Below are 27835 nucleotides of genomic sequence, written 5' to 3' on the forward strand. Positions count from 1 at the left end.
TGTAAAATTAAAGTATAGCTTGATGCTGTACACAGGCACTGGTAGTATTTAGTTTTGTGCTGCATACATAATTTATATTCTTATACCTTCTTCAGATAACCATGATATTTAATGTCGAACTGTATAAACCAGTGGCGCTGTGCTTCATCCCTCCAGCACATGCTCAAATCTGCAAAGAAAAAAATCTTCCTGTCAAATTAAATGGCGTTTGAAGTGGTTTACAGGCCTAAAAGTCAAGTGGCGAGCATTTCGACTTGAACTCTGATAGATTCGCCGCCGCAAAGCAGGATGGGTAGGAATGGGACGCTGAAAGTATGGCGGATGGAGAAGAGACGTAAGTGCCGCAGAATGAACAATCAGCGCAGATGAACTCTTCACGACAGAATTACACGGATATGTGGTCGTGTGCAGGCTTGTCTGAACCTTTTCTCCTTTCTTGTTTTCAGGGAGAAGAAAAGAAGGAGAATAGCGGCGCTGACTGAGAAGTTAGTGATGAAATGCTAAGAGCTGGCTGCAGGTTTGAGGATTGCTTAGCATAGGGACTGTAAAAAAATCACCCTGCATTTGACTTGTAAACAGAGCAGACAAAGTAACAAGAATCTAATGATGAATCGGATTTAAATTTGTGAAGGGCAATATATTAGCAGCACACATAATATAGAAGAGTTATGCTGCTAGGCTTGTTAATAACTTTCAAGGGACCTAATGAAAAATTTAACATTACAGTATGTCGTGCAGTTCTGGTCTTCATCAGGTCTGGTCTGTGTTCAGACAGAACATTATCACTTTAACTACATCTGAGCTTTAGCTGTGATTTTCTTATTGTCGCATTCGTTAAGATATAAAACTCTTAAACCTTGTGAAGTGTTATTCTAGTAAGTTCCAGTTTTTGATTTGCTGTGCTGCAAGGGGTACAAGGAAGAATACTCTATCAACAGCACTTAATAACTTATTTACAGATAAACTATGTTCAGAAACCTCAGCATTTTGAAACAGCTGCTTCACAGTTAAAACAATGTGAGCCAAATGTTTGAAGATTCATGACTGAAGTGCAAAAAAGATTTATAGAGATAACTTTTATCAAACATTTCATTGAGAAATCAGAGCCATGTATATATATAATTGTTTTAAATTCTGGTGGTAGTTGCATGTATCTTAAGTATATTTTGTTTTTTTGTTTTTTTTTGCTAGCATGGCAGTTGAAGGTTGCAGTATTGGTGACTGGGATGGCCGCTGGGGTCATGTGCAGAAGTTCCTGGAGAGAACTGGGCCCTTCACACACCCAGACTTTGAACCTAGTGAGGAGGTGAGAAAACAATTGGACAATTTTGCTTGCATTTTAGTACTTTTATATTATATTAAGTTAGTTATACATTTTTTTTATCATCATTTTAAATCATTACAGTTTTTGTTGGAAACATGCAAGATCCTGGTCATTGGGGCTGGGGGTCTTGGCTGTGAACTACTGAAAAACCTGGTAAGGACCCTCTCTATATTTTTTCAATCCAGTCCCTGATTTTTTAAATTAGGGAAAACTTACTGATGATACTTTTTTCTTTTTTTTGAAGCTTTGTCAGGTTTTCGTCATATTCATGTTGTGGATATGGACATCATTGATGTCTCCAACCTCAACAGACAGTTCCTCTTTAGGTATGAATGTGTGCATTTTAAAACAGATATCCACATTTGTTGGCACCTACATTATTTCATTTTGTCTTTAAGGTCCAAAGATGTTGGACGACCTAAAGCAGATGTGGCAGCTGAGTTTATAAACCAGCGTGTTCCTGGTTGTAATGTTGTACCGTATCCTTAAAATAATGCTGTGACTATGACTTTACACTCACTGACGTGCTGAACACACATGCTTAACATCTCTGTGAAGGAAACAAATATTGTATTTTCTTAATTTGATTATAGACATTTTAAAAAAATTCAGGATTTTGACGCTTCATTTTATAGACGTGAGTGCAGATTTTTTTCATCGTATCTGAAACCTTCTCTGTGAAGTATTTATAGAGTCTATGATCTGATCGATGAATATTTCTTCTTTGCTCTGTAGAGTTTCATATTATTGTTTGTGGGCTGGACTCAATCATTGCCAGGCGCTGGATCAATGGGATGCTGGTCAGTTCTGATACATCATGCATTTAACTTTGACAACTGATTTGGATTGAATCAAAAGCCAGTAAACAAATGTTTGCTAAATAATACATTGAAACTACCAGCACTGCCCCCTTTCTAACCATTAACAGACAATCCACGCAGTCAGTTTATTTCTTCATCTGTAATATTTGTTTTTTACAGATATTGTATTTTTATTTTTTACTCTGAATTTTATTTTATTTATTTTTTATTTAAATTATCTTAAATACTTAATTTGTGTAATAAGAGGAATGATGTGCAGCCAGCAGGTCTTTATTGTGAATTAAACCCTGAAAGGTTTTTGTGTAATGCTGTAGAAGCACTTGTTACAATACTGAAATTATCTGTAAAATACTCATACTTTTTCTTTTGCCAATTAAATTTCATCGCAAATCCTTTTCTTCTTTATGCATTTTATTTTACCTAAGCCTACGCTTAGGGCTCGTAGCTGACTAGTCTGTGGTTGTCAAAAGGAATATGCAGTATTGTAATAACCATTATATAGTCTGCCACAGTAGCTATAAGCCCTGACAGACATGTTTTGATTTAACTGTAGTTGGTGTGGTTTCTCTTCAGCTGTCCCTGCTCTCTTATGAAGATGGAGTTTTGGATCCCAGCTCTATCATTCCTCTGATAGATGGAGGGACAGAGGGCTTTAAAGGGAATGCAAGAGTCATCCTGCCGGGAATGACAGCCTGTATAGACTGCACACTGGAGCTTTACCCACCACAAGTACTGTAGTCTCACCCTCATATGCTGTTAATTCCATTCATCACTGTAAATGAAGGGTTTGCTGTGACCATACAATTGTACATCACTCGTATTGCTGAGATGAAGTGACTCTCTGCTTTTGTCTGTGTTTTCTTCAGATCACTTTCCCAATGTGCACAATTGCTTCAATGCCACGGCTACCAGAGCACTGCATAGAGTATGTGAGAGTGCTGCAGTGGCCCAAAGACAAACCCTTTGGAGGTGTTTAAGATATATATATATATATATATATATATATATATATATATATATATATATATATATATATATATATATATATATATATATATATTTTTTTTTTTAGGAGTTTATATGACTCTGAAATTTTTGACGATGCATTGAATGGCTCTACGTTGCCGTGTGATTGTTGTGTGTCTGCAGATGCTGTTGGGCTGGATGGTGATAACCCAGAGCACGTTCAGTGGGTGTTCCAGGAGTCTTTAAAGAGAGCAGCTGAGTTTAATATCACTGGTGTCACCTACAGACTCACTCAAGGTGAAGCCGGCTGGACTGATGTATCTGAGAAACTTCAAAAGTGCTTTCTTACAGACTGTAAGATGTTCATGCCTTTCTTTCAGGTGTGGTTAAACGAATCATCCCTGCTGTTGCATCCACAAATGCAGTCATCGCTGGTATGGATTGAACCTGAGAGGAAACAACTATTTTCCTCCCTTAGTTTTTTTTTTTTTTTTTTTTTAATTCTTAATTTATGTAATTGAGTTTGAATTTTTTTCTCTATTTTCAGCTGCTTGCGCCACAGAAGTTTTTAAAATTGCTACAAGGTGAATCATCTATATGTTTTGATTCCATCTCTGACATTTTGACATTTCAAGTTTGTTTCATGGCCAGTGAAAAACAAACAAACAGAAAACATTTACTGTGAAAACCTTTTGTGTTTATATCTTATGAACCAAGCCACATTCCTCGAACATGTAACCTAAAATGTGCAAAATGTATATTTGAAACATTTTACTAGTCACCTAATCTAGACCTTAATTTACGTGTCTGTTTTCTTTTAGTGCATATATCCCATTGAATAACTATCTTGTTTTTAATGATGTGGATGGATTGTATACTTATACTTTTGAAGCTGAGCGAAAGGTAATGATGATATTTTCAATCTTTTTTTTTATCTGTTACACAAGTTACAAACGTTCATTTAAGGTCTCTTTACAAAGATTCAGCTTTTTGAAAGTTAAAGATGTGAAATGATCCCAGCTGTTGCCTGTTATGATTGATAGGACAACTGTACAGCATGTAGTCAGGTTCCTCAAAAACTACAGTTCCCGCCATCTGCAAAACTGCAAGAGGTGCTGGAGTATCTGACTGAGAATGCTGCTCTGTAAGTACACGATTCCCTTTAACTCTCTCTCACTGCAAATGATTCATAAATACTGATCTACTTGAATTTAAAACTGTTTTTAGTCAAATGAAGTCCCCAGCTATCAGTACAACACTTGAAGGCAAAAATAAAACACTCTACCTGCAGGTAATTGCCCCCTACAGGGACAGTATTAATATGCTAAGATTCTAAATATAGTGATGTTTGTTGTATTTTTTTGTACTGCTTAAATATTAAGGTTTTATTTGTGTCATTCAGAGCATTGCCTCAATTGAAGAAAGAACAAGACCCAATCTCTGCAAAACTTTGAAAGGTGAGGTGTTTTCCAGCCATGAGAAACACAAAAGCACAGTTGAAATCGAATTCCCAAATGGTCAGGATGTTGACAGCATTATCCTTTTTATAAATGCCATGATTTTTTAATACTACGATTTGTGTGTGTGTGTGTGTGTGTGTGTGTGTGTGTGTGTGTGTGTGTGTGTGTGTGTGTGTGTGTGTGTTAAAGAGTTGGGATTGGCTGATGGGCAGGAGTTAGCTGTTGCTGATGTCACCACACCTCAGACTGTCCTCTTCAAGCTCAACTTCACATCAGAAACATGCAGCATTAAACAAGTACAAAATTAATTTAATGGCAGAGGTTCCTCAGATTAACCTGCAACAGTTTATGTGGAGCATGTACCTAAATAACTCCCTTCATGTGTAGAGTCTGTATTTGCTTTGTACATCAAACTGAAACATCATGTATTCTCATTCATTTGTAATTAATTTGTAACTCATAATTTATTAGGAATGTTGTAATTTTATCAACCAACTATCCAGACAATTTTAGGATTATTAAGTAAGGATGATGAGACCTGTACCACAAAGCAAGTTTAACCAGTTAGAAACAAGTACTATGAAAGTGGATTGGTGTTCATTGAAATAGTAGCAAACACTGCGCAATTACCTTACTCCAGTGCAAATTAGTCTCAATCAGAGGTCACAAACATGTATTTGACCAATCGTCTTGTCTCAGATGTGCAATAAAGTCACTCATCCTGTATCTCTCATTCTGTGTTCATCATGATCTCTTATGTTGTCTGTTTACATTCTTGTTTTTGTTTTATATATATATATATATATATATATATATATATAAAATGAACAATGATGAAACCAATCCTGTATTGAATTTCTTTAAATGGTTTTGTAGTAGAGGCCTCTGGTAATCCTGTGTCAGTTGCAGTTTTTTTTTTTTTAAGTCCGTAGTACTTTACAGTAAGGTCTCATTAGTTAACATCAGCTAATGCATTTACTAACAATGAGCAATACATTCGGTACAGTAATTACTGATCTCCGTTAACCTTAGTTAATAAAAATACAGCTCTTTGTTAGTTCACAGACAGCTTGATTTTAATAATGAATTAGTGAATGCTAAAATTAAAGTAAGTGTTTTTTTGTTGTTGTTAGTTTGTGCAAGTATAGTTAACTGGTGTGAACAAATGGAACCTAAGTGTAAAGTGTTACCATTATAGTTGTATTTCTCGTTTTGCCTTTGTGTCTTGTGAAATATGTTTTAAGTTAATGTTTGTACATATTGTTTACGCAGATGTTTGTGGATGAATTTGACCTATAATAAATTCTTTGCTGACGTTTTTAATATTTATTGGCAAATTTATATTTTAGTTGAAATGTGAGGAAAATTTAATATGTAGCTGTATTCACTCTGTTCACACTTATTTTAAACGCTGTATTATAAAATGTGCTTTAATTTTATTTATGTATTTCAGTATCTTAAATGTTAGTGTATGCACATTTAGTAATGTAATTAAACACAGCTAGAGTATTAAGAATATTGTTCATGATCAGTAGAGCGCAATTATGACGTGAGGAGTGCAGGTATATGAACATTCTTTATTAGAATTCTCTGTTGGGAGTTTTGGCGATTTGTGCGGTTGGTGTTTTTGTGCGTTTGGCGAGTATTTACAGTGAATTTTTCGGATATTTTTGCGGTTTTTGACTTGTTTTCGGACTTTGACTATCGGCTTTGGATTCGCTTCGTATTTTGACAATCGGTTTTTGACTCCCTTCTGTTTTTGACGCTCGATTTTGACTCTGTTTGGACTCCCGGTTTTGACCCTTTTCTGTTTTTGACCCACGGCTTCGGACTCTCCTGGGATTGGTTGATAGCTCTGCTGCTGAAAAAAACCCCGATCCTTTCAAGGAAATGGGAGCGATTGGTGTTTTATCAGTATGTGTAAGTATGCGATATGCACACAGCAGATTGCTAACAATGACTGCCCAGTAAAGAGCTTCATAAAGTTTCAGAACATTTCAAAATATATTAGCACATTTGCTTTAATTTTCACATAGCGATTTGTATTGGTGTACATGTAGAAACACTATAACAAATATGTTTCTGGTCTATGCACTCTTGGATATTGAAATGTACACCTTTTAGAAGTAAAAACCCTTCTCGTGCATAGTGTGCTGTGCAGTACATTACTAAACAAGTTAAAGATTACAGATTTTTATTTTTATTTTTATTTTCCCACTGAACCTTCGGTCTGTGCAGGTGGAAACACCAAGAGCCGTGTTCGGTGTGCCCCTCATCAGCCTGAGGAAGAGAGGACAGATGAGGCAGGGTCTTCCTCTGGTGCTCACACACATAGTAGAGTTTGTGGAGAAGCATGGTGAGTGTTTGATAGTGTTTCTCAGTGTTTGTCACTTGTATGTAGAGGTTGTGTGTATTTGCAAAATGTGTGTTTGTGTTCAGGGCTCAGTAAGAGTGGACTGTTCAGAGTCGGCGGTTCAGTGAAACGCTGGAAGGAACTGAGGAAAGGTTTTGATGAAGGAGGCTTTCCAGAGTTTGACAGTTGGGATATTCTTTCTTCGGCCTCCTTATTGAAAGTTTTCTTCAGGGAATTGCCTGGTGGACTTATTCCAGAGCCACACAGGACACAACTGCTGAAGGTGTTCAGGGGTAAGAGAAGTTGAGCTGGCAATGAGAGAACATTTTAAGTACTTGCTGCACAACAAAAGAGATTTAAAAGATTCGACTCAATCTTACTGAATCCTGGTATCTTGCAGATTCAAAAAAGGAAGAACTAAATCAGGCTGTGAGGACCGTGCTGAACAGTCTTCCAGAGGAACATTTTAATGTCCTCTGCTACCTAATGTTCTTCCTGTCCCGTGTTGCTGCTGAGAGTCATCTAAATCTTATGACATCTAAAAACTTGTCAATAGTTTTTGGACCCAACATCTTTCAGTAAGTGTTTGTATGCGTGTATTCAGCTGATGTAGTCTGATCTTCAGAACACTTTACAAAATAACTTAAGGACTGAGGTGTCTAGAATCACATGCACAAGTTTTCAGGATATTATAAGACACAGAGACCTGTCTGATGGAGCTGTCAGTCATAAAACGAAGATGGGGTGTGTGGTGTATTTATTAAGGTGACATGTATTTGTTATTTGCATGTGCAGCATTCCTTTCGGCCCCACCATGGTTGAAGAACAGGGGCAGTGTAACACTTTGATTGAGCACCTGCTGGACAACCTGATCCACCTGCTGCCAAACATGTACCCTCATGCATCCACCAGCAACACAGCAGTGAGTTTATACTACGTTATAAGTTTGTTTAAAATGATGGTTGAGTGTTTGTGTGATTGGTTTGATGAATTAAATAAGGATGTTTTTAACTATTAGTCATTGCTAGTATGTAAGTGTGAAAATTCTTTAGTTTTTTTTATATATCTGAGAGATTAAAATGTTTAGAAAAGTGTTTGTGTGTCTGAGGAGGAAAGGGACTGGACTAATGAAGAGTGTGTCCAACAAATGCCACTCAAAGAAATAAGGTATATATGCTGAAATCACACACACACACACACACACACATGCAGACACTCAGGATGGTGATCATTATAGGTTTATTATAATTAATTAATTGTAGCGTGCTTGTCAGTTCAGTCCATTTGGATTGTGGTTTTTTTGTATAGCGCTTTTTACGATACAAATCATTACAAAGCAACTTTACAGAAAATTAAGTTTCTACAATATTTAGTAGTAGCTTATCAGTGGTGACTGTCATTTCATGTGCATATAGCAGAAATGTTCAGAAAAATCAATAAAAAGACGTAAACAAACAGACGATTAACACTATTAACAGCAATTATGCAATCAAACTTATAGCAAAATGTGGTAGTTCTGTATGTTGTCTCTGGGGTTAGCATCATCTGAGGTCCTCTGAGGGGCTGGCATCATCTCTTCTCAGGTGTTCTGGATCCAGACTGGAGCTTGTGTAAATCCTAGTTACCACGGGATGTAAATCCCGTGGCAAAGCAGAGAAACAAATAGAGACATAATCAGCGTAGCTGCTGTTCCAGCCAAGTAAAATTAATTCGTTTAACCCAAGCTAAAGAATAATAATGCACATTTGATCAGATATAACTGCAGTCCAAAATTATGAGATGCATTATTTGAATGCTTGGCCAAAGAGGTGTGTTTTTAATCTAGATTTAAACAGAGAGAGTGTGTCTGAGCCCCGAAGATTATCAGGAAGGCTATTCCAGAGTTTGGGAGCCAAATGCGAAAAAGCTCTACCTCCTTTAGTGGACTTTGCTATCCTAGGTACTATCAAAAGTCCAGCGTTTGTGACCTTAGGGAGCGTGATGGGTTGTAGCGTGGTAGAAGACTAGTTTAGGTACGCAGGAGCGAAGCCATTAAGGGCCTTATAAGTAAGTAATAATATTTTGTAACTGATACGGAACTTAATAGGCAGCCAGTGCAGAGACTGTAGTATTGGGGTAATATGATCATATTTTCTTGACCTGGTAAGGACTCTAGCCGCTGCATTTTGGACTACCTGTAGCTTGTTTATTGAGGATGCAGGACAACCACCTAGCAGTGCATTACAATAGTCCAGTCTAGAGGTCATGAATGCATGAACTAGCTTTTCTGCATCAGGAACAGGTAACATGTTTCGTAGATTGGCAATGTTTCTAAGATGGAAGAATGCTGTTTTTGTAACATGGGAAATATGATTTTCAAAAGACAAGTTTACTGTCTAATATAACACCCAGATTTTTTACAGTAGAGGAAGTAACAGTACATCCGTCTAGTTGCAAATTGTAATCTACGAGATTCTGTGTAATGTTTTCTGGTCCAATAAGTAATATCTCTGTCTTATCTGAATTTAATAGTGAGAAAATTATTGGTCATCCAATCTTTTACATTTTTAACACACTCTGTTAGCTTAGATAATTTAGAAGTTTCACCTGGTCTTGTTGAGATATATAGTTGAGTATCATCAGCATAACAGTGGAAACTAATCCCGTATTTTCTAATGATATTACCAAGGGGCAACATGTATATTGAAAATAGCAGAGGACCTAGGACAGATCCTTGTGGCACTCCATATTTTACTGGTGATAAATGAGATGACTCCCCATTTAGATAAACAAAGTGGTAGCGATCGGACAGGTAGGATCTAAAACATCTTAAAGCCTGCCCTTGTATACCCTGTATAGTTTTGTAATCTATCTATGAGTATGTCGTGATCTATGGTGTCAAACGCAGCACTAATGTCAGTCAACATTCATGCTTGTTTTGTGTATGTATGTTCCAGATTAATGCTTCCCAAAATTGGACGACTTGGGCGATTGAGAAAACGATTAAGAGGTTTTTGGAGAAAGTTATGCTCATGCACTTACAGGTACACAGTAGGCTCACAGTAGACAACATTTTTATGTTCGATAATGAAAAAGAACATTAACATTAAAATTATGTGGGTCATGAATGTGTTAAGTGAACAAACTGTTTTCTTTCTTTTTCATTCCTTCACCACATAGCATTGACGTAGAGTGTGGAATTCACCACATAGCATTGACGTAGAGTGTGGAGAAGCCTCTGGAGACCCGACACTGGGGCCGGTGAGGGCCACCAGAAGACACTGGAGCCGGTGAGGGCCACCAGAAGATACTGGGGCTGGTGAGGCCCACTAGAAGACACTGGGGTAGGTGAGGGCCACCAGAAGATACTGGGGCTGGTGAGGGCCACCAGAAGACACTGGGGTTGGTGAGGGCCACTAGAAGACACTGGGGTAGGTGAGGGTCACTGCAAGACACTTGGGCTGGTGAGGGTCACCACAAGATATTGGGGCCAATTAAGGGTCACTGTAAAACAATGGGGCCGCGGGCCGGCAAGGGTCACTGCAAAACACAGAGGTCAGTAAGGGTCACTTCAAGAAATTAGGGCCAATTAAGGATCACCGCAAAACAGTAGGGCTGGCAAGTGGCTGGTGAGGCTTGTGAGGGTAAAAACACTGGGGCTGATGTGTGTCACCACAAGACATTGGAGCCAAGAAAGGATCACTGCAAAACAGTGGGGCCAGCAAGGATCACTGCAAAACACTGGAGACACTGAGGCAGTTGAAGGTCACCTGGATGACACTGGGTCCGGTGAGGATAACCACAAGATAATGGGGCCAAGTTAGGGTCACTGCAAGACATTTGTGCTGGTGAAGGTCACCGCAAGTCAGTGGGGTCAGTGAGGGTCACCTGTAAGACACTGGGGCAACTGAGGGTCACTGCAAAGACAATGGGGCCATTGAGGATCATCACACAACACAGCACTCGTGCCAGTGAGGGTCACCACTCACCACAAAGACATTGATTCCGGTGGGGGTCACTGAAAGACAATTGGGCATGTTAAGGGCACTGGAGATGGTGAGAGAAGACGGCAAGTTTGATTATGAAGACACAGACGTGACAGATGCTGATGTTGCACTCACAAATAAAGCTTCAATTAGTTAGTGACTCTCTTTTTTTTTCTTGATTAAGTCTCAACACAGTCTTTAGTTTTTGGTTGTCCGGACAAGTTGCATGTATAAAATGTTCATTTAAGCAGAAACCAAAATTCTGCACTTAAAAGTTAAGCTATTTAAATGTACTACAATATAAACAGGTATTTTTCTAATTACAAAACGCATATTAGAAATTTTGAATATCTAAAATGTTCTTTTAATTAAATCACATGTATTGTTATTATAGACCCTATTTGGAAATGTTAGTATGGCGGTATAGAATAAACATAATAGTTTCTTCCTATCATGAGCTCGTGCTATTAAATATCCCTGTCTACCATGTAACTAACACAAGTAATCGCCTTTAGAGTAGTAATAGAGAAGATCTGAATGAACAGATGGTCTCTTGATTAAGTTTGATTCTGACGCATGCAGGAAGCGTTTTTCAGTCACCAGTGCTGAAGTAGTGCACGAAGAGGAGGGACGCGTTTTCCTGAAGAAATACAGGTAAGGCAACTCTAAACTTAATTTTTTTAAAATAAACAGGTTGAATCATTTGTATTTTATATCCGTTTACAAAATTATGCACAGACACTTTATGTGTACATGATAATAAATCATGAAATACGCGGAGTGCGCATTACATCCGCGATAACTTGCAAAGATCAAAAGTTATCTAGCAAATAAAACTGCGTGCAGGTATCGCATTTGTTAGAGAATGTTAATCCTTTGCATTTTTAGTCATATGAAAATCACTGAAGAGAAACGGTCCTCGAAATTTAAACAACACGCTCTTGACACGGGAAGATTGACACGAATCAACTAATATTGTAGCAATTTATCACAATTTTCATTCTTTTGGGAGTCAGGAAGTGTCTGTAAATTAGTACACCAGTAATTTGAGTAGCTGATTTTATAAGTTGTTTTCAGTATTGGTTTGCATTCGTTAATAATAACGGTTCTCCCTTAACCTCAAATGTTTTTTTTTTTAGTTTAATTTTACAATAGGCTTCCTTATCAACAAATAAATTGTAAGCTTATTACTTTTTATTATTCACTCTTCAGGGTGAAAAGGGGGAATTTAAAACTGAATTAAAACAAAACATAATTAGTCTATCCTTAAATCTCGGCTTTCTAATTAACATCATATTTTGGTCTATGTTTATGTTTTGTTTGTTTGTTTTTGTTTACATATTGATTTCACATCCTGTCAGTTGTCACAATGAGCTGGTAAGCAAGTGGATCCAGACAGGCTTTACAGATTATTGAGAAGTTCAAAAATGTGTGAATATCCTGAACATTAAAAATGTTATCCTGACAACATTTTTGTTATTATCTTTACTGGATGAGATGGAAGAGCATAGGGATCAGTTTTCCACAGTCAGGCCAGGTTCTATATAAAAGCTTGTGTTTAAAGACACTGTGTCAATAACAGTCAGATGAGAGCAGTCACGTCTGAGCTCACTAGTCCCGGCAGGGCTGCAGATCAGATGAAAGATCAGATTAACCGTGGGGACTTCACACTAATACTGACACTAATCGCTAACAGTATTTTATTTCCCTCTCATTTTTTGTTTCTTTCTAGGCCTTGCAAATGATAAAGATGATAACAAAGGATGATGCAACTGAACCTCAGAGACTCTTTTGCATTTAATGGCTCGCAGATTACAGAACATTAAGTGAAGTGTCATACTAAATTCAGGTATCCTCTTAAGATCTACCAGTTTGAGGCAGAGCAATTACTATGGTTAGTAAGATGTATTGAATGTACAGTATGATGTGTCATAATATTAATATACCTTGGTATTTTAGCTGCAAGCTTTGGTTGTATTCTGTTATTTTTAAATATGCTACAGAAATAGACTTTTGTAATTACACGTGATGCATCCATTATTTAAAAAAAAAAAAAAGTATTAAAATAATGATCAAGACAAAACACACTGCCTTTTCCTTACAGGAAAATGCAAGCATGTCTTGCAAAAGAGAAACCTGTGTGGAACTTATCTACAGGAATAAAGTAAAGTGGAAACCAGTGGCTCTTCTGCTTGTGTGTGTGTGGCTCCTGTGCTCACAGTCAGTGTCCAGCAGCAACCAAAGCTCTCGAGGCCAAACCGGTGAGCTAAGCTCCTGCAACATCTCTCTTTCTCTCTCTCCCTTTTGTCTTTCCCCTCAGGTCTAATTAAACACACTGGACACACAGTTATATGGCCCCTGTTGGAGCACAGTCAGACCACTGCTAATAACAGCTAAAGAGCCATTTGCCACCCATTATAACTCATTCAGTCATTTGGCCATGAGGTGTTTGGTAAATTGAAAGTGTTTATTTAAATACTTAAAAAGTCAAATAATATGTATTTATATATACTCCATCACTCTGTGTCAAATCAACCAAAGGTCAGAAACTGTACTTGCTTAAAGTTTACATTTTGTTCATTTTTATTTTCCTTTGCTTTTTGCGAAGCCACTGGATTAGAGCTGAGCATAGGCTAATTGTAGTGTTGTATATGTCCATGTGAGGGCGCCAGAATACTAGAAATAAAACTGCTTTTGCCCTTTTCACAATTTTAGATTTCAAGATGTGTTAGCACACAATATGACAAACATTCTGCATGAAATGTCTTTCTGTCAATGTGGTCGGTCTGAAGTTAAGCCGGGAACCTGTGAAGTGGTGGCAGCTCATCGTTGCTGTAATAAGAATAAAATAGAGGAGAGATCTCAGACGGTCAAGTGCTCATGTCTCCCTGGACAGGTTGCTGGGACCACCCATGCCCAACCTTCTTGTGTTGAAGGTATGTCCACTGTCCACGGTCACAGCTTTATATATTCATTTTTGTGATGCTGCTTCTACACCAATAGGTATCAGTGCAGTCCATAACTGCCAGATTGGTCAAAACAAACAAAAAAATACTTGTATGACAGCATAAACTGCAGTCAGTGGTATTTTAGTATCATTGATATTCTGTTATATTTTTTGGTAATATTCTGAATTAGAATTTTAGAATTTTGTTTATGTATTTTCTGTCTTATTTAAAGTTTTGGTAACAATTTTTTTTTTTTTTTTTAAATATGTCTATACAGTTTTTATATATTGTTTTTTATTAAATTTCAAGTAATTATTTTTTTTTAAATGTGCTTAGTTTCAGGTCCAGTTTTAGTTCATATGAATAACCCTGGCTGCATTTGATGGTTTGCAAACTCCCGTTGGCTCTATTTTAGTTTCAGAAACAGTTTGGACTTCAGGGCTCCCTTTGATTTAAAACTCCAGCAACAAAAAAACAGTGGCTTTCTCAAGCTGTCACTCTGCTTAAATTTAGTCCAGATTTCGAGGTGGGAATCTAATCCTGCTCTGCCAGTTTGCCGACTTTTCAATCAACAGATATTTTTCGGGATTTACTGCCACAGACTGTGTTTCTTGCTGGAGGTATCTATATTCTGGCTGATACAATAAACTAATAATTAATTAACTAATAAATGGTCAATATTAAAATTCTGTGGTATTTAGTCTAAATAAATATAAATGAAATATAAAACAAAAAATTAAACTCGTCATTTTTAAATGCCACATAAATTTAGACATCCTAACACTATAATGTGAAGTATGAAAAATTGATATGTGAATTTTGCTAAAGATTACTTTTAACAGTGTTGTTAATTTATTACTGTTTTTAAAGATTAACTTAAAGTAGCTATTAGAAGATGAGTTTTGAACAATTGAATATCAGTATATCTGTAAATGTCCAAAATTGGCAGATGACTGATTATGGTATTTTTTATTAATAAAATTCATTCATATAAACAATATTCCTCATTAATATACCCTATATAATGCCTTTTTGTTTGCACACATAGCCACTTGAGCTTGCATTCACTTGTGCTATCAGTGATTATTCTCTAGTACTTGTATTTAGATTGGGATAATGATCATGCAGAATCATGCAGAATTGGATTCAAAGTCTTTAGAATTCATTCTTAGATAAAATGTCAAGAAAAAAGTTTTGAAAGACAAATCCAGATGTAATACCTCATTCACTTTCATAAACTTTCTCATATCTTCAATAGCATTACTTTATTCTTGTGCCTGGGCTGAACATGTATTGTGTAAAGCAGGATATTACATTTTTACAAAAGAAGCTGCTGACTGTGTATAGATCTGTCCCTGAATATCCTGCTGAAAAGACTAGCATGATTTTTCAGACCAGAACTGTCTTTATGATGAAGCTGAATGACCAGCACAGATCTTGCAGGTTAAGGGACCCATGCTGTGACTGCGTCCAAAATCCAACATATGCTGTTCTGTCATGCGGTTTTATCAGCATGGAGCATTAATCAGCCATAGCTTGTGCCTTTTTGTGTAATTTAGCATGGATGTTCTTCTTTCTATGTGGGCTTGAGTGTGGGTGTATGTGCATCTGAGAGGTGGGCAGTGAGTTTGTGTGGGTGTAATGATGTGGTCATTTTTTTGTATGCCTCTGAGCAGGTGAAAACTTTTAACAGAACTCACTATTTCAGTGTGTTATTAATTCAAAGTAGTTATTTGTGATATTATACATTCTTTGTACACTGATCTCTGGAATGGATCAATATAGATTAGAGTCAATATAATTTCTTAATGGTACTTTGTTTTTCCTGTCAGTCAATATAATTTCTTAATGGTACTTTGTTTTTGTCTATCGTGCGGATGAAGTGGTGGTGTCAGATGGAGCCATGTTTAAATGGTGAAGAGTGTAAAGTGTTGCCTGACCTCAACGGCTGGTCCTGCAGCTCTGGGAACAAAATCAAAACTACCAAGGTGAGTTGTAAGGCCTGGTCTATGGAGAGAGTCCACTCTTAGAAATATAGTTAGCGGTCTGACAGAGACCACACGTATGTCAGAGCTTCATCGCCAGATGTTTTGGGTTGAGTGTCCCAGCAGTGATGCTTGTTTGGACTGCAAATGCATCAGTTTTCATCTATTTATTCATTGCTAACTCTACCTGTCATATGGAATATCATCTAAAGTGCATCTTCGCTCTTCTCCCCCACTTAGGTCACGAGGTAAAGCAACACTTCTGTGGACATGTGATGACAACTCATAATTTCACGCGAGCATATTTTAAAATCAGACCTGCAAATGTCAACAAAAATGCACGCTTGAGCAGAAACATGCGAACTTGTGAACTAAGACTGTGAAAAGAGTTAAAATGATGCAAGGCACTGGCTTCACAAAATATTTCTTGTTCAAATAAATGCTTTATTTTAACTGTATTTGTCCAGAATTCTGAAAAAAGTATCACAGTTTCCACAAAAATATTAAGCAGCAACTGTTTTTAACATTGAAAATAATGTTTCTTGAGCATCAAATCAGCATATTAGAATGATTTCTGAAGGATCATGTGACACTGAAGACTGGGGTAGTGATGCTGAAAATTTAGCTTTGCATCACAGGAATAAATTACACTTTAATATATATCCAGATAGAAAACAGTTATTATGAATTGTAATAATATTTCACAATAATACTGTTTTTACAGTTGTATTTTTGGGTGAGCATAAGACTTTTTTCAAAAACAATGCTACTTACCCCAAACCTTTGAACAGTAATATAGTATATTTTCCAGAATATCATCTTTTGTGCTTCACAGAAGAAAAAAAAAGTCATACAGGTGTTGAAAGACACAAGAGTGAGAAATTGTTGCTTTTTGAGAGAGCTATGCCTTTAAATATCTTTGGAAATCACAAATATGTTTTGTTTTCATTGATTAAACCATCTTGCATCATAATGTGAAAATGTTGTTCCCCAAATTGTAACCAAGTTAACTCTGATGTTGTTTTTGCACAGCAAAACTTCTTCTGGGGGTTCTGATTTAGACAAATATTAAAATAAAGCTCCTACCAACACACAAACACTGCCTGTCTCTTCATTTTCATCTGACTGACTTGAGACACCACCTGCAAGTGGAGGCAAGTAAACATGGAAGTTTGAAGCAAAACAAGCCCTGTTTGATATGGAAATAGAACAGAGGAGTGTGAGAGTGTGTGTGTGTTCATCTGGATGTGTGAGAAAAGACAGATGGAGAACCAGACTATGCTGGAGCCCATGTGCTTCTGAGTTGTAGGTCATTATCATATTAGAGTTTATTAAAATTTTGATGAGTTTTTTTTTTTTTTTTCTCGGGTTTGGGGAAGTAGGGGGCTCAGCTTCAAATTATGACTGTAAAAACAGTGAAATAATGTATTTGTTTGCTTACACAAACACATGTTGGGAATCACTGCAGGTTCCAGTCTGTTATTAATTCACACCAGAGTCACCGCTGGCTGTTTTGAATGATTTATCATGAGGCTCATTAAGACGCATGACAATTCGAGGAATTAATTTGGTGGTTCCAAATGTAAAACTCTTAAGATTTTTTTCAAATTTTAATGAATAAACATTACTTATTGAGGTGCCTCTCTGTATCGTTGTTTAATCATGAGGAATGTGGGTTTTTTTTCACCTTTTCGCTCTGCAGTTCCCATAAAATTATTCCTGACAGTTTAAGTGGCAAGAGGGAAGATGAATTTGAATGTATTTCAAAATAAACACATTTCAATTTTAATGACACAGAACTCTCCTGGAGAGAGTAATTGTTCTGTGTGGAGATTCAGAAAACAGGGTATTACTTATGCATGCCGTGCCTGGCATCAGTCCCCTGGGGAGGGCCAGCTTTCTCCTGTAGTGTTTTAGAAGAACCGAGGACAGTGGATGTAAGTATACCTGCTTGAATTTAAACGATGTTGACGTCCATAATGAAATTAATGGTGGTGTGCTTGAGTTTTACATTCACAGTTTTCTGTTTGCGTGGCATTGTTAATAATAAGGGTGCAGCTGAATAACTCGATGTGCCATTGTTCGCATACTTTAAAATAAGGAAATGAAGAACTCATGCCAACACGCTATGCCAGCATCTTATTACATCCAGCAGTGAGCAGAGGAAGACAGAGAAAATTGTTTGGCTCTGTGGGAAATAAAAAATTCAAATTATGAACTATTTTAGACTAGCAATCTACCATTACCAGGCTCAGGTGGATCCGTCTTTTTGGAGGAGAAAATTAGCGGGAATGGATGTGGGTGTAAAACATATCCCAAATGTTTGCATTGGTCAGATAATAACCACAAATCCTTACTCGCATCATACTCACAGTGGGACAGAGGAAAGGGAGGAGAGGAACACATCATGTCACATCTGTGTGCTATTTTAAAGAGATAGTCCACCTATAAATTAAGATTCTGTCACTGTTTATTTATCCTCATTCCCAACTTGTATGACTTTCTACCATCAAACACAAAAGATCCAAGCTGCTTTTTTCCATACAATCAAAATGCATTCACTTTCGCTGAATGGCAAAGTTTTAAATTTTTTGCCAATCATTTAGAATGAACAAATGACAGAATTTAAATTTTTACCATTATATATATATAATATAATATATAAAGTGCTGTCAAACAATTAATTGGATTGTTTTAAACGCAAAAGCTGTTTTAAACGCAAAGGGTGGTCACACCAATTTTTGCTGGTGAAAATACTAATGGCTTTTTTTTTTTTTTTTGGCAAAATTTCTCCAAATCTTCTCAGAAGAAAAACAAACTCATCTGCATCTTGGATAACCTGAGGCTAAGTACACTTTCTTTTAATTACAAACTGAACTGCTATTCTTTTAATTGCAAACTGAATGTAGTTTACAATTAACTGTAAGTATGTTATAGAATAGATTTAGAGAATTGGAGAACTTCTAAATTGATAATTGTCCAAACAGTGGAAATGAATTAACTATACAGGTGTTTATAAGTAATTGAGCAATGATGCGTTCCATCTGTTTTGGGATTTGTCTTTTTGTATGATTTAGAAAGATGTATCCGAGTTTCCATACATAGATTGAGTCAAAGTCCAGAAATGTATTCTATTTAGTATGTTTTTACATGCACATTAATCATAAAACTCACTCTTATTGATGTGTAGAGCCACACAGACAAAACTGATTGATGGATCATTTTTATTAAACTGTCTTGTTTTGCTTCACATCTGCTGGGATGTTCTTATTGTGAGGGAATGTGCTTTTGCGTGTGGCTTTGAGTTGGAGTGTGCTTATTATTTTAAAGAGGTAAATGTTTTTATAGCCCCATATACATTTTCATGTGTGATGATTTTTTATTGATTAAAAATGTTTACAGCACAGTTGGTTACTTGAATCAATAATTACAACACTAAACCGAGCCCCATGCACAAGAAATTATAAAGAAATTAACCTTATTGAAAAAGGCTTGGGGTGTTTTAACCTCATTGAACACGTTTGTTTATTGATTTATTTCACTATTACCTTAAAATTGTGCACGCTTTAACTACTTTTGTGTTTCGTGAAGAACTACTCAGACTCTATAATGAGCTGTCTAGGATGCTTTTGGGTGATTTCCTTTTTTTGGCTGCTCCTTCTGATCAAGTGTTTTGGTGTGTGCATGTCTGCAGTTGAGAGATACCTGTCTTGTTTGTGTAACTGGGTGTGAGAGGAGGCTGTGAATTAAGTGACGCGAGAAGGTGAAAATGAAAGGTGAGAGCGAGTCTTGGGTTCACATTGTCTATCATCACACCCTGTGTTGTTCTGATCTTCAGGAACCATATTTAAAAAAGAATGATGGCTGGCATTTAAAAAACCAACTCAGTCATCTGTGAGATTTGAACTGTGAGCATTTATGCATGCCTTAAACATTTTTTAAATTTGGAAATCTCTGCTTTTTTTTAAATTTATTTATATATGTATTATTCAATGTTACCCATTACTTGATTTGGAAAGACTCTGGGGAAGTTTTAATGCTGCTTGCATGCACATTTCCAAACGGCACATATGTCAACAGCTCCTGACTCTCTGGTCATTAATAACTGTGATTGAGAGCAGGGTTGTGTAAGAAGCTCCTGATGTCAGGATAAATTAGGGTCAAAAAGAGGGACTTTACCAACAAAAACAAGGGAGCTCATGTTGTGATCAGCACTCATGCTGCAGTTAAACACAAGAAAGCAGACACTGTTACATTGTTGTGGATACTCTACAGTGAATGGGTGCCATCAGAACAGCTGATAAAAACATCACAATAATCCACAAGTAATCCACAAGACTCCAGTCCATCAATTAACATCTTGTGAAGTGAAAATCAGCATGTTTGTAATAAACAAATCTATCATTAGGATGTTTTTAACATCAAACCATTGTTTCCAGCAAACATATGAGTCCTTTATTCATAAAACTATCCTTTTTAAGATCAATTATTTCATTTCATACATGAGAATTTCAGTTAGTGCTTTCTGTATTTCTTTTGAATCTTTCATAGAAAAAATACCAACTAGTTATTTTTAAAAGGATCCAATTTGCAATCTCATTTGCCGTCCTTTTAAAGTGTTATATAAATGACTTTTTGTAATGACATTGAGAGCAGACAGAGAGCCTCACAGGAGTGTTTCAGACTTTCCAGACCTAGAATTGTCTCTCTGAGCAAATATCAGTGCAGTTAACTCTGTGGCAGTGAGGAGGACATGGCTGCTTTTATCCTTCAAAGCTCCTGCGGCTTCATTGTATCAGAAACTGCTTTGAATTCTTAATAGCCTCATTTGCTGGACCTCAAAGAGCTCAACAAGCAACCATCAGCATGTGTGATATGTTTTTTCCAACACTTTTCCTGAAAAACTCACAGTGCATATGAATACCTTTGCCTTTCCAAAAAAAATTAAAATTAAAAAGCACTGTAGGTTGGCAGTGGTAAAAAGACTTGGTAGAAATCCTAGGAAATATGTGTATGGGTAATTGACATGAAACACTACAGGAAAGTTAATGTCCTGAGGTGTGACATGCTTCACTTTCCCAACTGTGTTTAACTGCTTTTTTCTGTTGTAATTATTTTTCTTTTCTGTTATGATTATTATGAATGCTGTTTATGTGAGCTCATATTACTAACAGACTGTTTCAACTGTATTTAACCATTTAACATGAACTAAAAGAGGCAAAAATGTGATTAAAACATTTTTTTTAAGAAATGGTGACCCACATATACACTTTCCCTTATAAAATTATGACACTGATTCAAAAGATCCATGGACACGTTGTCTACTACTCATATGCATGTGATTAAATTACAGAAGGAATTGCTTGTTTGAGAGTTTTGATGATTTAATGGCTAACTTATGTGGCAAAATGTCCAGTTTCAGTAGATAGAAATCTGAAAAATTGGTAGGTGTTTTATATCACACAGGCAGAAGGGCTGTGATTCATCCATATGCACGAGGCTGCAGTGGGAGATATTGCTTTTATACAGTTCAGTAAACAAGAAACATGAATATTAGACACAGTATTGTCAGTTACTTGCTCTGCCAACGAAAATACGAAAATCTGTCAAAACAGAATAATTTCCTAGCAATGGTGTCCCTGAATGAGTGCTTTTGAACGAATCAGGGTAAACGATACAGTGACTCACTCATTACAGTAGGCACATGTTTAACTCTTAAATGAATCATTGTTTTAAACAAATTGGTTGAAATAATGGTTAAATGATTTGCACATAAAGACAGTGGCTATATATAAATATATATAAATATATATATAATACATACATCCCTACAATATCGTAGGCAAAAAAAAAGTATTTGAAAAGATCAGTATGTCTTTATTTCTCTAAATAAATAAATAAATAAATAAATAAAAACACTATTTCTAGTAAATTTCTGAAGTTTGCATCCGGAAAGCAATATATAATATGTGTATATGTGTGTGTGTGTGTGTGTGTGTGTGTGCGTGTGCGTGTGCGTGTGCGTGTGTGTGTGTGTGTGTGTGTGTGTGTGTGTGTGTGTGTGTGTGTGTGTGTGTGTGTATATATATATATATATATATATTCATCCAGAAAGCAATGCAGTTGATGCTAGTAGGTCTCATGACAATGATAACATGACAAAGGCCTTTGTCTGATTACACATACTATATAGAACATATTTTTTTAACGTTCGCAAAGTACTTATTCTAAAGAAGCACCTGCTCTCTATGGTGTGCAAATTCAGACACAACCATTTCCCGAATGAATCAACTTATTGAGTAAAATGATTTAATGAGTCACTTGTTTTTAATGAATCCGTTGAAATAATGATTTATTGATTCACTTATAAAGACAGTCACTTGTTATGTTTTGAATGAATCAATTTTTAACAAATTGGTTGAATAATTCATTCAGTGACCCTCTCTCAATGCAAAATGTGGGAAAAAAACACTGTGAAATCCCCACTATTAATGCACAGTTAATGTTTTGAACATGCAAACACAGACAAGTGGAGTGATACAAACAGTGAAAAGTCCCAGTGCTGCTGGGCTGCATCAGCACTCTTGGAACACTGCTCAGCCAATCAAATCTGAGCACGGAAACTATTGTATAATGATGCTAAAGACTGGAATTAGATCAGTTTATACCTTCCATTTATGCTCTTAAAAATAATCATGTGATTCATCTTCATCTTTTCAAAAACACAAAAGAACTTTGTCAATTTAGCAAAAACCATACTAGCAAAAGCTCAGCCTGATAATGCTGATATGTGCTTAAGATTTCCTTGTATTCATTTTCCACTCTGATATTCTGTAGTCAACTGTTTGAAATTCCACTAAAGCTCCGCTGAAGGTGAGGGCTAAAGTTCATCCTCTGCTGTCCCATGCGGAGGACTGTAAATGTAGTGATCTGTATTCACTCAGCCTGTAGTTAGAGCCTCCTTTCTGCATGCCGACAGCAACACAGAGGCTCTTATGTTCATGGCTCCCTGCTTAAAATGCTGGAGCTACATATTCAGAGTGAGTGCGTGCCCTGGCCCTCAGCTGCTTCGAGCAGAGAGGACTATATCTGAATGTAAACGACAGGTAAATGTCCCAGCGGTTGTCAGAATTTCAACAGTGTCCTTCAGTGTAGACTGCCTGCCTACACATTGAAAGACCCTCCACCCGCTTTCCTCTGGTCCATTCAAACGACCAGATCCCCCAATTTACAGAATGGTCTTAATAGGTCTTGTACCATTTAATGAAGGTATATTTGAACAACGAAAAATGAATTTGATTCAGAATATTTAAATGTCATGGTATTTTATATGTGCATGCACCAGCATATTTCAATCAGGCTTCGTTAACTTCAGTAATAAATCCACAACTTTTATATATTGCTGCAGCCAAAGTGACGGTCTATTAGTTTTTCATTAAACATGTAAATTCTCCGAACACTTCAGTTAAGCCTTGATGACTCAATTTGTCAAAATATTACTGAAGCCCAAAAATAATAATAAAAGTGGCATCTTTAACCAATCAACAGAACAGTGGACAAAAAAATGCAAACAAGACTGTTCCTTTGCACTTCCCCACCCATTACGTTCACATTAAATTATTGTTTATTGTACGTCCAATACATTTGTAACATCATTCTCACCTGTTTTGAATTCATTTTATTTATGTAAAACATTTCCTTCACCTATTTTTACAGCTTTACAGAAATCATGCTGAAGACTTATTTGGTTTTAGTATCACCACCAGAATTCATTCTGAATCTGATATAACGTTCCAGGAAACGGAGGAACATTTCCAGACTGGATCGGTCATTCCATGTACATGTGCTCCTCAGCATTTTACTCACAGTTGATGCACAAAGTGTCTTAATTAAACTTGCTTGATGAGGACCAATCCCCTTCTGAAAATCCACATGAACAGGAAGCCAGTTTCACTACATACAGTAGGAGAATTAATATGTTCTTCCGAAGACATAGGAACATCCAAGAATATTACAGTTGAAAATGATTTCAGGCAAGGTATAGCTGGTTTGAGTGCACTCCACACAAAGGGATACGAGTTTAATTATCCAGGGCTCATTGAGAGGAAACAAATATTTGAAAAATGTCAAACAAAAACAAAACAACGAAAGAACCAGCAGTGTTCAACGGCCACAAAGGTTTTCTTAGAAAGTCTGGTGTCCGTGTTACTCAGAGACAGATGGATTTATGAGCAGAGGACTCCTTTTCAAGTCATTAAACACATGTCTGTTGGTTTAGAGTTAAGGAAACTTAATTCCGCTTGTCATCTTGGATGTTTCCCTGAAAAAGTACAGTAAATAAAAGCTGGATGAGTAACACAAAAGCAATCTGAGAATGAATTTCATGTTTTAATAGTGTGCAGCAACATATCAAACAGGCTAACTAAATGCGATTGGAATTATCAGAAGTTCACAAATGGACCATAGTGTCCACGTCTTTGAAATCCATAATTTGTCTGTATTCTATCAGTTATTTTATGCATTGACTGAATCACAATTGTGACAGAAAGAAGGAATAATATCAAAAACCTTCATAAAGTTCCTCCGTTATGAGCTTGCAGTAACATTACATCTGCTACAAGGATGTGTAAGGGTGGGTATTCTGTAAAAAATAAAAATAGAATGTAAGAAAAAAAATTCACATCTGCTATAGAAATGATCTTATTGGTTACCTGAAGAAACACTCTGATTGGCTACTTTTATTTAAAAAACAATTATTCGAGTGTCATTTTCTGCTTGAGGGAAGTTACATGACCAAATCGCTGTTATTTTAATAAATATTGGATTTCTAGCGTGATCCAGCAGTGTGCAGCTCTTCTATTTTTATAATACTTCCAGCGTCCAACATACCTGCCTGCAGCCATTCAGGTGTAGGAGGGTTGTTTATTTATTGTTCTGTATTTTATTTATAACATATTTCAGTGAAATAAGCAAAAAAAAAAAAAAAGTTCTGTATTGACACACACACACACACACCCATTAACATCATGCAATCACATGCTGCACCACCACCAAGAGTGTTGTATTGTTAATCAGAATAGCTAAAGTAACACAAGAAATGCTTTTGGTTGCTGTAAATCTTACCCTGGTGGTTTTGATTTTGTTTCCAGAGTAGCACATCCAGCCGGAGTTATCTGGTAGAGTCTTGCATTCCTCTCCTTCCAGACACGGCTCCATCTCACACCACCACTTCCCAATCACTATGGAGGCTGTGAGCAGATCATAATTGGGTTAGACTCTCACTGGCTTCTGACTTAAAACAGAGTAATGTTCCATCCTCCATGATCGTCTGCTCCTTGACCATCTGACATATAATATTTACATGTCAGAGGATGCTTCATTAACTGACTGCATTACTAAGTGTTTAAGGATAGATTTTAAGCATTTATACTTTAAGTAATTTAAGCATTGTCTAAATTCAATTCATAAGCTTTTCTCTTAAACATTTTATGGATTTTTGTTCTTGCCGCAGTCGCCTTTGGCTTGTTCATGGGGCTTTAAGGTACAATTTTCTATAAAGCTGCTTTGAAACAATATGTTGTGAAAAGCGCTATACAAATAAAATTGACTTGAATCTAATGTGTTTGAATAGCCTCAGTGGATGTCTGCGGTCAGTAGGAGCACAGCCATTTTGCAGAGTGGTACTTTATGAAATGTATTATTCTGAAAAGAAATCCCATGCCGATTCATTCACTTAAACTGCTTCACCTTGTAGTCTTAGGAAATCTTATGAAGAATTACATGGTCCGTATTCTATGTTTATATAAAATAAAGGTCATTTTGCTGCCATTACAATGGAAAGTTTTACGTCATTTCAGTTGCTTGAAACAGAAGCATCCTTGTAAAACTATCACTTTTCCCACTTTGTGAAATTTATGATCATTACCAGATGGAGAAAGAGTAGAGACCATTAAGGAAGCAGGTGCTCAGGGGTTTGAGAACATCTTATCTTTGCATCAGTATGAACATGTTAGAATATGATACAATAATGCATCACGTTAATGCTATCTAACACCCAACACCAAAGGTTTAAGGAGAGAGAGTGACATGAAAATATAATATAATGCACTTACGTTATTAATATTCTAACAAGTACATGACAAGTGTGACTTACTCCTTTTCCGTGATAATGGGTGAACTTAAGTCACATACATTAATATTGTAAAACCCAAAAGCACTCAGCCAAGTAGTTGTCTCCTTGCAAACAGGGCATTAAAATTTGATTTGCCTGTGCTCAACACATTCTCCATGGATATTTTTAAAGGGTGAACAAACATTCATGCTTTATAGACTTTGCACGCATGTACAATAGTCACAGCACTCTCTGAGATGAACCAAACACTGTTCTTCCCGTTTTTGCCAGTTCAGCATTGCCAAGGACACAGAGCAATAAAAAAAATCCATGGAAAACATAACCTCAGGCAAGAGCTCTGTTTTTTGATAAAAATTCACTTTACTGAGGTCTCTTATCCTCCAAAAAGTAAACAAAACATCTCATACATAACATGTAGCCTTCGATGTCATGTACTCCTTTGACAGAGAGAGGGAGAGTTAGCCTTCAGCCTCATATCCAAGAATATCAATGTGATGAGAGGAGAACGAGAACATGGACCAGTTTTAATGGCCATCATCTCAGTGACAACTCAGTAAATGTGTCATCTCGATTAAAATAGGAACCAGAGATCATAAAATGCAACAAAATTTTGCATTTTAAATCATAGTTACTGCTAAATTATTATAAAGGTACTTCAGTAAATGTTACTGCTGCAAGACCATAAGTTAAAATGATTAAGAAATGAATGTAAATAGACACTTAAGTTAATGTTACTGCTGCAAAACCTAAATACATTATTACAAATATTGCTTTATATTATATATATTTACATAAAATACTGTTTTTAAATAACTTTTTTTGGAAGAATATATATATATATAAATATATATATATATATATATATATATAAAAAATATTAGCCTATCGTTACTTGCAGTTACTGGTGGAAGATGAAAATAAATTAAATTTAATGAATGTATTACTTGATTACTTCATTTAAAATTACCATTTCAAATCATAAAACATTATATGGGATACCTTTAAAAATGTGGATAAAGCCTCCAGAATCTTTTTGTCAGAAATTGTATTTGATCTTTTATTGTATCTTTTGGCAGAATTTTTTTTTTTTTTTATTGTATCTTTTTGAAGGTTTTTTTTTTTTTAAGTTAAACCAGCAACAACATTAAGTTACAGGTTAAAGAAAGTCACAGGTTTGGAACGGCATGATGATGAGTAAATGATGCTAGAATCCCTTCAAGCTGAGCGTTTAGGTGTTTTAATATCTAAAAAACTACACATTTCACCTTTAGGAATAGAATATCCTAACAAGTTTGACATGGGGAAAAGGTTGGATGCTCCTCCGTGAGATTCAGTCAAAATTAATGTACTTTGATTATCTCTGGGTGCGTTGCGAGTGAGATGTTCTCCCAGAAGTGTTAGTTTACAGCAGCTCGTTTGTCATAAGGACAGAGCATTAATAATGAAAAGCCCTGAGGATGTGAGCTTTTCTAGGGCAGGGACACTGCAAGAGCGACCCTGAACAGAGTTTCTTCAAACATACCACACCTCAAAAAAAGCTCCACAGTCTTTTGGAGCACCTTGCAGCTTTACACAGCTGAACAGAGTGTGTTTAAGCACAGCTGCACTGTGCAAGCCTGTTCACACACTGCAAAGCTGCATTGAGATGGTTCAAAACAGTTGAGCATCTGTTACATTTCTAACAACATAAAACAAATGATATCAAAGATGTATAGGGGTTTAGTTTTTGATCGAAATAGATTTGGTGAATGGGTGATGTCAGAATGAGAGTCCAAACAGCTGATAAAAACATCACAATAATCCACACAACTCCAGTCCATCTATTAACATCTAGTGAAAGGGAAAAGCTGAATTTTTGTAATACACAAATCCATCATTAAG

The 27835-nt window shown here is 36.3% G+C and overlaps 3 protein-coding genes and 1 long non-coding RNA gene across 7 annotated transcripts in view; 3 read left to right on the top strand and 1 right to left on the bottom strand.

Moving 5' to 3' along the window:
* Positions 1-130: 130 nt before the first annotated feature.
* On the top strand, positions 131-5304 carry LOC109077613 (NEDD8-activating enzyme E1 catalytic subunit-like). Of its 2 annotated transcripts, none has more exons than XM_042750505.1 (18): positions 131-334; positions 447-485; positions 1192-1306; positions 1397-1477; positions 1568-1650; positions 1723-1803; positions 1918-1961; positions 2060-2124; positions 2719-2874; positions 3012-3114; positions 3295-3408; positions 3492-3545; positions 3659-3695; positions 3933-4014; positions 4155-4255; positions 4339-4402; positions 4514-4568; positions 4761-5304. In XM_042750505.1, exons 1-18 carry the CDS (start codon positions 315-317, stop codon positions 4877-4879), a joined length of 1413 nt encoding a protein of 470 aa, XP_042606439.1. In that variant the 5' UTR covers positions 131-314; the 3' UTR covers positions 4880-5304. The 2 variants fall into 2 exon arrangements, with proteins under 2 accessions (XP_042606439.1, XP_042606440.1); XM_042750506.1 differs by having other exon boundaries at positions 225-334; positions 447-517.
* Positions 5305-5520: 216 nt separating this feature from the next.
* Positions 5521-10126, top strand: LOC109061758 (protein FAM13A-like). Its single transcript, XM_042751365.1, has 8 exons — positions 5521-6491; positions 6810-6927; positions 7011-7217; positions 7325-7502; positions 7720-7846; positions 8033-8091; positions 9861-9947; positions 10084-10126. Exons 1-8 carry the CDS (start codon positions 6462-6464, stop codon positions 10124-10126), a joined length of 849 nt encoding a protein of 282 aa, XP_042607299.1. The 5' UTR covers positions 5521-6461.
* Positions 10127-10157: 31 nt separating this feature from the next.
* Positions 10158-13146, top strand: LOC109061769. Its single transcript, XR_006158175.1, has 3 exons — positions 10158-11543; positions 12622-12738; positions 12994-13146. It is a non-coding gene; the product is annotated as an uncharacterized LOC109061769 (long non-coding RNA).
* Positions 13147-22134: 8988 nt separating this feature from the next.
* The window catches only part of tafa1a (TAFA chemokine like family member 1a), a 59091-nt gene continuing 53390 nt past the window's right edge, over positions 22135-27835 (bottom strand). Inside the window, exons 4-6 of one of the 3 annotated variants that reach the window (XM_042750871.1) lie at positions 24946-25070; positions 24391-24463; positions 22137-24142 (exon numbers count right to left, since the gene is read on the bottom strand). In XM_042750871.1, the coding sequence (XP_042606805.1) occupies positions 24437-24463; positions 24946-25070 (152 nt within the window). In that variant the 3' untranslated portion in view covers positions 22137-24142; positions 24391-24436. Of the gene's footprint in view, positions 24143-24390; positions 24464-24945; positions 25071-27835 lie in introns of all 3 variants that reach the window. The other 2 variants (XM_042750872.1, XM_042750870.1) reach the window with 2 other exon arrangements.

The sequence above is a fragment of the Cyprinus carpio genome, chromosome B23, assembly GCF_018340385.1.
Source record: "Cyprinus carpio isolate SPL01 chromosome B23, ASM1834038v1, whole genome shotgun sequence".
Lineage (NCBI taxonomy): Eukaryota > Metazoa > Chordata > Actinopteri > Cypriniformes > Cyprinidae > Cyprinus > Cyprinus carpio.

Coding starts and splice junctions, on each gene's coding strand:
- LOC109077613 (XM_042750505.1), top strand. CDS start 315: ATGGCGGATGGAGAAGAGAC. Junction 1,651..1,722: donor AACAGACAGTTCCTCTTTAG/GTATGAATGTGT, acceptor TTTGTCTTTAAG/GTCCAAAGATGTTGGACGAC. Junction 2,125..2,718: donor GCTGGATCAATGGGATGCTG/GTCAGTTCTGAT, acceptor GTTTCTCTTCAG/CTGTCCCTGCTCTCTTATGA.
- LOC109061758 (XM_042751365.1), top strand. CDS start 6,462: ATGGGAGCGATTGGTGTTTTATCAGTATGT. Junction 6,928..7,010: donor AGAGTTTGTGGAGAAGCATG/GTGAGTGTTTGA, acceptor GTTTGTGTTCAG/GGCTCAGTAAGAGTGGACTG. Junction 9,948..10,083: donor TTATGCTCATGCACTTACAG/GTACACAGTAGG, acceptor TTCACCACATAG/CATTGACGTAGAGTGTGGAA.